The 10000-nt window shown below is 40.4% G+C and overlaps 2 protein-coding genes across 2 annotated transcripts in view; both read right to left on the bottom strand.

Moving 5' to 3' along the window:
* LOC137968957 (ATP synthase subunit C lysine N-methyltransferase-like) overlaps positions 1–10000 on the bottom strand; it is a 112852-nt gene that overhangs the window by 50626 nt on the left and 52226 nt on the right. The gene's annotated exons all lie outside the window — the stretch shown is intronic.
* On the bottom strand, positions 4382–8999 carry LOC138012645 (nucleotide-binding oligomerization domain-containing protein 1-like). Its single transcript, XM_068859472.1, has one exon. It carries the CDS (start codon positions 8693–8695, stop codon positions 5447–5449), a length of 3249 nt encoding a protein of 1082 aa, XP_068715573.1. The 5' UTR covers positions 8696–8999; the 3' UTR covers positions 4382–5446.

The following is a 10000-nucleotide window of genomic DNA, read 5'->3' as shown; positions in this document are numbered from 1 at the left end:
TTTAAACGCCAGTCCTAGATTTTTCTGTGACTGACTTTCATGTTATTAAACCCAGGTTTATTAGATAGATAGATAGATAGATAGATAGATAGATAGATAGATAGATAAACCTATAATATGATTAAAAGAATAATAATAATAATAAATTAACAAGTGTAACTTATCAATAAGTATGAAAATATACAATAATGACTATGTGAATTCAAGACTGATACTTAGCAAACAAATATTTCTTAGCACTGCGGCAAAAAACATTATGATCTGAAATGTCTCTTATTACTATCGGGAGTCTATTAAACAGCGTTGCCGCCGAGTGCTGGAAGGTTCCTGATTCTTTAGGAATGGAGAATACGGGTGCTGTTGATGATCTTAAATTATAAGCAGTTACTTGATGCAGACTCAGTTTCAGATACTCAGGAAAGCTATTTTTGTCGTATAATGATTTATGAGCGAGTTTGAGAATATTGAATTCAACGTTTTCTTTAACTGGTAACCAGTTTAACTTAATAATATCCTCGAGACCTGCAAATTTTCTTGTAACAAAGCCAGCACACGCATTCTGTAGGCGTTGGAGACGCTTTTGTTGATAAACAGGCAAGGGATGAAATACCGTGCAGGCATAGTTCAGATGTGAGAGAACTAACCTCTCTGCGAGATGTTTCCTGACGTGGAAGGGCGCAAGGTCAGTGAGCTTACGCAGAACGGATAGAGTCCCATATGACGAACCACGTGTGTGTTCCATGGGAGGTGTTGATCCATGTGGACGCCCAATAGCTTAGTACAAGAAATTCTCTTTAGCGCAGAGTCCCCGCAAACGATAGGAAGATCCCGTTCTTCTAAACTATGATAGCGTGCCATCTGAGCTATGGAGATAAGCATCCAGTTTGTTTTGGTTGGGTTCAAGGCCAGCTTACAGTTATTAGAATAGTTCTTCAGACTCGCGATGGTTTTATTTATTTGAGCTGCTGAGGAGTCCAAGTCGCCGGGCTTCGAGTGGACATAGAAAGTCGTATCGTCAGCGTACTGATAACAATGACACTGTAATTCCTTCTGAAGATCAGCGACGTAGAGATTAAAAATAACTGGTCCAAGAATGGAACCTTGCGGGACGCCAAATTCAACTGTAGCCATGTCCGACTTTCTGTCATCTATTTGTACCATCTGTCTTCGATCAGTAAGGTAGTCAACCATCCATAGTAAGAATTCCTTAGAGAAACCGAGGTTTTGCATCTTGGTAAAGGACAGATTTGAATTGGACGGTGTCGAATGCTTTGCTGTAGTCTGCACAGACCATTAATGTCACCTCCCCTCTGTTTGACGCTCGTATCAGGGCGTCGTGAATTCCTAATAGAACACTGGTAGTAGAATGTCCTTTGCGGAACCCCGAGATGGTTGGACCAAGAAGAGCTTCCTCGTTTATATATTCAATAAGCTGGTGGAGCACTAAGCGTTCAAACACTTTAGAGAGCGTTGGCAGGATAGACACGGACGGTGATCAGCATCACATCGAGGTTCATTAACCCTGGGGATCGGAGAAATTCTTGCTATCTTCCATAGTTTGGGAAAACTCGATGTCACAATGTATCTGTTGATTATATGTGTTATAGGGCCAGAGATGTAATCCTTTGCCAGTTTCGCAAACTTCACCGGTATCTGATCCATGCCAGTTGACGTGTCAAAACGAAGTTTGTTGATTTCTTGATCCACATCTTGTCTCGAGACGCAACGCAATTTGAAAGAAGAGTGGAAAGGCATTGGCTTCTCAGAAAAGAAGTGTACAAGTTCTATTAGGTCCGATCTTTCATCTGGTTTAGTGCCTAGTATCCTTTCATTCTATCCGGGTCCGCTTGAAGAGGTTTGGGGCAAGGATGGAGAATACGATGAATGATTCTCCAAACTTCCTTAGGTCGTTTGGAAGAGAGTGCGTTGGTTATGAACGACCGTTTAGACTTATTAATTACACATTTACGTTTGTTACGCACTTCTCTAAACGCATCCCAAGAGTCATCAGTGTTCTTTTCACGAGCTTCACGTCCCAATTTTTCACGCTCCACCTGCAACTTGCGTATCTGATCGGAGTTCATCCATGGCGCAGGTGGGCGTGTGACCTTCATCCTCTTAAAGGGCACATGTCTATCAATGCACTCGCCAAATAGTGTGTTGAACCCCTACACCATATCGTCCGGTGATTCCAAGCCATAAATAACGGACAGAGGCAGACAAGCACAGTCCTTGACAAATTCATTTCCATTCAGGTTCTTCTCCAGTCTGATCCATTTGTACCGCGGCTGATAACGAGGCACACGCACATTAACGCATGCAAAAATGCCTTCATGATCGCTGATTGACCACCCAGGTATTACATCTGTGGCAGTTATGCAGGACTGGCTGTTAGTAACCATGTGATCGATGAGCGATTTTGAAGTACGCGTAATACGAGTTGGTTTAGTGACGTGTTGATAACAGCCATGAGTTTCTAAAATAGACCGATCCTGCTTTGTAATCTTATGTGAAGGCTTCAGCAAGTTGATGTTCGTATCACCAGTCAAGAAGAGCAAACCAGCCCATGAAACAGTGAGGTGGGCCAACAATGATTCAAACGCGTCCAGCCAATCTAGCGGGCTCAGTCCCACGCGCTCTGATCTATAAATGACGCCGATCAACGCCTTGCTATGTTTATTGCGCCCTTGAATCTCCATCCATAAATGCTCCATGTCTGGCTGAATCATCTCAATGTCCTTCCTACGTTGATATTGGATAGAGTAGTTGATGTAAGCCCCAACGCCACCGCCCCGGGCGCCTTCACGGTTTCGAAAAAGAGCCGTGTAACCAGGCAGAGTGACGTAATCCAGGAGGGCGGGGTTGTCCTTTAACCATGTTTCACTCATTGTGATGATATCCATCGGAAGCTGTGAGACTAGGATTTGAAACTCATTAAAGGATGAGACCATACTCTGGGTGTTAAATGCATTATGCTGGGGTGTTTGGAGTGTTCTTTCAGAGTCTCGGAAATCAAATCAGTGGTATCTTGTGCTGGGTCGTCCAAATCATCTAACATATCCAAAGATGGGCAATTATATGGAACGGGAGAAGAGAAATCAAACATTTGGGACAAATCCATGTAGTGCCAATACATTTCACATTTAATTCAGTGCATTTTATATGATGTTGGTCAAAACAAACCTCGCAGGTGACTCTTTTTTGGTTTTTCCTGATAATCTTCTCACAGTTGTCACATTTGAGGGTTACGGGTGTCCTGTGGGTATTGCCAGTTGTTCTTTGTATACTTCCAAAACCTTGTTACCCTGAACCGCTTCTCGCTGGGCCGGGTTTTTGTGCAATATCACCGGACCGTAACAGTACTTGAAAGGACGCTGTTGAGTTTGAATAATATAACATTAAACATGTCTTGTTGGTGTGAATAGGGTATTACAGTACGCTCAGGTTTTCGCGGGGCCATGTTCAAAACAATCACTCGAAAGGCAACCCCGGTTAACTCCGGTGGAAAGAAACTAACAATTCCAAGTGCTGTGACTCCTGTGATTCCAAGAACTGCTTTGCCAAATTTGCATGATTTCTTGGGGATCTTGTTGTCTTGTTGGAGCTCCATACCAAGATGACTTTCGGAGCCCATCTGCTTCTTATTTCCCTCTGAAGGGCACAGGACTGTTCGATTTACACAAGGGCAAATAAACAAAGACGAAAATATCATGAAGACGACTCCACACTATCGAAAAGAAACGTGAAAAAGGAAAATTTTTGCTTCTTGGTGGAAAGTTCACATTCCATTTAAGCAGCGATGATCTATCTCAAGACTGAAGCCCTGCGATTTCGCTTGTTGATTCTTCTGCGACTCAACTGCAAATGGTGTGTATGTGCCTTCTTCTAACTCGTGTATCGGTGGGGAGGGAACGGGGGAAGAGATTTATATTCGAGAATGATTTTCGCGCGAATTCATAAAAATCCGGGTAGATTACAGAATCTGGACGAAATAAAAAACGGAGATAAGAAAAAACACAAAATTCCTGCGTTTTTCTCTGTAAAGTCACAAGTTTTCCTATCATGGGTGAGGAAATAGTGCTACATGTACAGCACAGCCTCGCGTGCATGCAAAGAGGTATTGTTGGGGGAAGGGGTGAAAACCATAGCTGGTGTCGCTGACTGGGGGTCTTTCTCCCTTCTACACGTTATTAGGTTGTATTCAAGGTAACCTTCGGGTTAAAATGGCAGAAGCAATAATTACTAAAGGTGGAATTTCTTTCCGGTTTTCGGATTTTTGAAATGAATAATTTTCAGGGCAGTAGGGCAGTCGTTACCAAGAATGGGAGCGTAGCGTGACAGAACAAAGTGAGTCAATTCATGCACAGACACAAAATTCTTCATATCAAAATTTTAATTAAACCAAAACTACTTTTACAAATGTTGCAAGGAATCCTCAGAGTAAACTGTTACTCGAAACAATTTCAATCATGCGTCATGCATGACAAATCTTTGGTTATATTATTAATAATAGAGTTTTACGAAGCAATTAAAAAGTGGAAGATGAAATATTATTTACAAACTTTCAAACTATTTTGTTTTCTTCCCTCAAGGGCAATTTGTTTTGGAACTACTTTCTTTACTACCCCTAACACCACCTTGTGGTGTGGTTACTAGTATTAAAATTTTTCACGAAGTGAAAACTGTGAAAGTTAGGATCCAAATTTCAGTCAAGAATTGGTGCTCCTACAAAACAAGGCATTTTTCAGTCTTTTTGTGGTTGGTTAATTGAACAAAAAACTTCTTTTTGATTGGTTCATTTGTATCCGTAAATGACAGGTAGTTGAATATCAACTCAGCATTTTTTATTTTCCACCAAAGCCAGTATTTACAAGAAAAATATTCTCTGTGGCGCCTTTGAAACACGATCCTGTGCTATCAGTTTACAATGCACTTGCACAAAAAGTACAAGTAAAGCATAGAACTAAACAAATTATCAGTTCAAATTCATGTTTGTAAGCATTGAATAATCAAAGGTTCATTGGGAAGAAGTGCAAGGAGCTGAGCTTTGAAACGTTTTACACCGAGACCATGGACACTTCAAAAACGTTGTTTAATTTACGAAATAGTGGGACATTTTGTGTTGGTGAGTCTATTTTTGGTAAGCTGAATTTTAAATGATATGGTTTGTATGTTGCAATCTAATAAACTAAATTTACTGTCAAATTTGTTTGACTTTCGTGCTTGTGTGTTGTTTATTCATCTGTTATGTTTGAACCTATAATAACTTTGTTATTTAAAAAAGCTTTCACGAATCCATGGTCCCTTCATATTCAAAGGGTTGAAATATTTTTAACCTTCAATTTTTCTCGTATTTAGTTACATGACCTCAAACTTTCAATTTCGTAAGCTCAAGGGCAGTGAAATTTTAAATGAAACGACTGGATGTTCTCAGGGTTTAAGTTTTTCAAATTAAAACAAGGCAATTATTATGCTCCACTGCTTTCGTGAAGGCGGCTTTATCATTTATACTGTTACCTGAGAGGTTTAAGCTGTTTAGTTTGCAATTACTGTGCTTTAGCGCAGCTGCTAAGTACTCGGCTCCTTTATCAGTTAACTCGATACGCCCGAGGTTTAAGCTGTTTAGTTTGCAATTACTGTGCTTTAGTGCAGCTGCTAAATGCTCGGCTGCTCTATCAGTTAACTTGTTATTCACGAGATTTAAGGTGTTTAGTTTGCAATTACTGTGCTTTAGTGCAGCTGCCAAATGCTCGGCTCCTTTATTAGTTAACTCGTTACGCCCGAGGTTTAAGCTCTTTAGTTTGCAATTACTGTCCTTTAGTGCAGCTGCTAAATGCTCGGCTCCTTTATCAGTTAACTTGTTACTTGCGAGGTCTAAGCTGTTTAGTTTGCAATTAATGTCCTTTAGCGCTGCTGCTAAATGCTCTGCTGCTTCATCAGTTAACTCGTTATACCTGAGATTTAAGCTGTTTAGTTGGCATTCAGTATTGACAAGAAACTTTTGCAGTTCTTTTGAACCCAATGAACCAAGATCATTTTTCCACAAATCCATACTCAAAACTCCCGAAGCATTTTCTAAGAAATGCGAGAGAGCAGCAAAGTCAACAGGCGCAAGTGAACAGTAACTAAAATCTACCGCATTAAAAACAATTTGCTCAATTTTGTTTTGTAACACTGCCTGTTGTTTTTCATGAATCTCGTACAAACACTTACATAAGTTCAGTGCTAGCTCTTTGTCTTTTTTGACTGGCCAACAGGTCAGTGTTTTTGAATCTGGTAAGTCGTAATCATTCACCAGTTCCTGCTCGGATTTCTTCTCAGTCGACATAGGAAGAAGTTTGATAAAAATGTCGCTGCTTGAGCTCTTTGTTTCTGGATCAGGTTCGAGCAATCCAGCCACAAACTGCAGCACCACTTGCCATGCACCATCATTAATGCGTTCTGACACAAAGTTTTCGAATTCACTTTTATTGAAGGACTCTACCACATGTTTGGCAGCAAAGAACTCTTGAACTGTCAAGTGCGTAAAGCAGTATTGAGCTTTTGGCGGGTCAATCCAACGGAATTTGGCATCTGGCAGTCTGTGAAGAAGTCCACAATCTTCCAGTCCACTGACTTCGCTTGACTCTAAGAGCAATCTTCCCTGTTTTACTCCCTCAAAAGCAATGTCTCCCAGTCTCTTGAAAATTTCTTTGTGATCATCTGGGAGCTTGTTAAAGGGCAAGTACATGTAATCTTTCAGACTCAGGTTACCTTGAGCGCTGCTTTGCCGATTGTGCTTAAAAAAGGCAATCTTTACAACCATCGCGTAAATATCAGTCATTCTTGTCGGGAAGGTGTGTGCTGTATCAGTGAGACTGATGATTTCCCAAAGACAGGAACAAATGAGAAAACAGTTCACTGGGATGTAGCACAATGAAAACAGGTTCATGTTTGACTTAATGTGTCCCCAAATTTTGTCCTTTGCGTTGCGAACTCCTTGGGTAAACTTTTCGACGTAGTCTTCAACCTTTTCGGACGTAAATCCGAGAATTTCGACTGTTCTATCAAATTTCACATCTTCGACACAGGTCACTGCCGTTGGTCTTGTTGTTGTGATTATATTTAGACCACGAAAAAGTTTTCCCGACGCTAGTTTGTTAAACAAAGCGGAAACAGGCATCTTCTCCTCCAAGCCATTCTTGTAACATGTGTGGTCTTTTCTAGCGATATCCTCTTTCGCAGAAAATTCATCTACTCCGTCAAAAATAAAAAGAACTTGGCTCGGGTTCTTAATGACGAAATCCCACACAACGTCGTTCAAGCGCTCAACTGTTTCTGCTTTAGCCAACAGTTCACGGAGACTAAGCACTAGATTGCTTGTAAATCGCCTGAATTTCATGAGGAACACAACAAAAATGTTTGTTTTGTCATCTTGATCTGTATTGAACGCTTCACCAGATGCCCACATTCGAAGGATTTTAGTGCTTAGCAATGTCTTTCCTATGCCAGGACGTCCAACAACAAGGATGTTCTTGTGTTGTTTGTTAATAAGATCATCTGGCCTCGCGTAGAGACAGTTCTTGGAATCGGGCGGATATTGTCTAAGCTGTTCCCTTCTGTCTTTCGCAAAGACATGGGCAGCTCTACCTTCATGCATCGCCACATTGACATAGATTTGATCAATGTTAAGATCATTGGGTTTCGGGCCTTCGCCTGGCTTTCGTCGAAAAGGTTGTTTGAGATCATTCAGTTGTTCTGTGCAATTTAAGCAATCATCCTTTATTTTTTCCATGGCTTCTGTCAGTTCAAGTTCCTCTGGGGCGAGTTCTGAGTGTTCCATTTCTACTTGCGATTCGCCCGTATTAAGTGTCGAACGAGTATTTTGGACGTCGACGCCTTCCTGCACTGGAGATGGACATCCAGTTTCTACCTCACCTAAATGTGTGTCGTCCTGATATTCATGTTGTTGATCCGAGTTCGATCTCAAATGATCAATATAAAACTGTCTATTGTCCATAAAGTTTCTTCCTGTCTTAGCTCGGGATAAGATCCAGACAATCTCTACGAAAGCAAAAAATGCGAAAATGCCGTTAACTACTGTCACAGCGTTGATCCAGAAATTCTTATTGGTTGCTCTCTGATTGATACATTCGTGCAGTGTTGATTGCGTCTGGTTCGTATATAGCTTCCCCGAATCATTTGATTTTTTAACAAGACAGGTAAAATCTGCGGGAAAGTGCCCGCGATAAAGTAATTCGGTCTCCAGAAAGACAATGAAAATGATCCCCAGAGTAAATTTTGCAGCAAGTTGAGATAAATATGCAGCGAAGAGCCAACGCCTTCGTCTTGGATTGCTCCGCTGTCGTTCGGCATGTTCTTGACCGCCCTCGAGTCTATTAACTGTTGACTTCACGCACTGCGAGTATGTGAGGGACACAATGGAAATTGCGGAGAAATTAACAATGATGAAGGCGTAGGGAGGAATGCCGACTTTGTTGAATTGCTTTTGGTACTGGTCGAAGCACTTTCCTCGGATGAAATCCTTGTCGATGTTGGTTTTCGCATCGCAGCGGAAATCGAACCTGGGTTCATTGATTTCCATCTCTGAAAATATCCCAGTCGCTGCCAAACCAAGAAAAATCCAAAGTAAAACTAGTACGAAACTAAGCTTGTTGAAAGTTTTGGGAGTAAACGCCTCTCTTAAAAAATCCATTTCTGTCTTCTTTGATCGTTGTCGAGTTTGCTTCTGATCTGCGGTATGGTGGAAGTAGTGGCGTCGTTTCAAGGCCAAGATTGACAACAAAAGGTGCAATTAATCTTTCTAAATAAGGCATGGCTTGGCACTCAATCATTTCATTAAAGATGTTCAATGACCCTCAATGACCTCACTCGGCGAGTAAAAACAAAACAAGTTGCCAAGGCGCCAGGCATGAAAGATCAAATCAGTGTGACAAAAAAGAATTTTGGGACGAAATCAGTAGTGGGTCATTTTGAAAGTCAAAATAACTAATTAAATAGTTTTCTTTAATGTACTGTATGTTTTTAACAAAATGCACTCCCGCTCCCTTAAGTCCGACTAAATTTTGTATTGATATAAATAAATCTTATTAGATGTTTTGGTGTGTGGTATCGCTAAGTACTTTTATGAGTTGTGCTGTATTTTGACGAGCCCGCTAGGGTGAGTCAAAATACAAACAAGGAGTACAAATCCTCAGCGATACTACACACCAAAAACATGATATAAACTATTTATTATCCAACTTTTTTTTTTTCACTAAATTTTTAGCAAATGAATATTGTAAATAACCAAGAACGTGTGTCAGATTGTGCGTGCGGGGCAACGTCAGCAATTAAACTCGTCAAACCGGTCTCTACTGTACAACTAATATAGTAGCTATCGCTAAGTGCCAACGAAACAGTCAATATAATACATAGTTTACATATTTGTATCAGAGTTCCAAAACACCCAACAGTAGTTGTAATTTTTTTATTCGAAAGTACTGCAACTCAACTTATCTAGTTAATAGAAATTGCACACTTTGTATCTCCAACAACAATGTAGATGTCAACGTGTTTTGTAATAATATGGAAAGTACTGCTGTAATTTTTGAACGGCCGTAATTTTAACAGGAATATACAATAATTAAGTTGAATAAAATCAGTGCCATGTAAAAAATCGCCAAAGCGTTTTCAGACTTTTCAGCATGGAGCATGTAACGGGCCAGTCAAGCTCTCTCGCACATCAAAGTTGTTTCACTTGTAGAATTTTTATTTTGCAAGATGCAGCCATGAATTACAAGTCAAATTGATCGTTTAATTTTGTACTTTGCAGACAACATATTTTCTTTGAAAATTAAATTAAATTGTTCACGACTCATTGGTTACAAAACGAAAAACAAAGTGCTCTACTCGCGGGCCGAAATGCGAAATTGACAACAGCGGCCGATAAGAACGCGTACGCCGGTTTAGTTTTGAGCTCGTTCGCTCAATATAGAACACGATAATTCAAAAATAAATA

Source organism: Montipora foliosa, chromosome 8 (genome assembly GCF_036669935.1).
Source record: "Montipora foliosa isolate CH-2021 chromosome 8, ASM3666993v2, whole genome shotgun sequence".
NCBI classification, from domain to species: Eukaryota; Metazoa; Cnidaria; class Anthozoa; order Scleractinia; family Acroporidae; genus Montipora; species Montipora foliosa.
Note: the sequence above shows the minus strand (reverse complement) of the source record. Positions and strands in the feature narration are given on the sequence as shown.

What these genes read in the sequence shown, in the direction of transcription:
- LOC138012645 (XM_068859472.1), bottom strand. Translation starts at nt 8,695, where the DNA reads ATGGATTTTTTAAGAGAGGCGTTTACTCCCAAAACTTTCAACAAGCTT.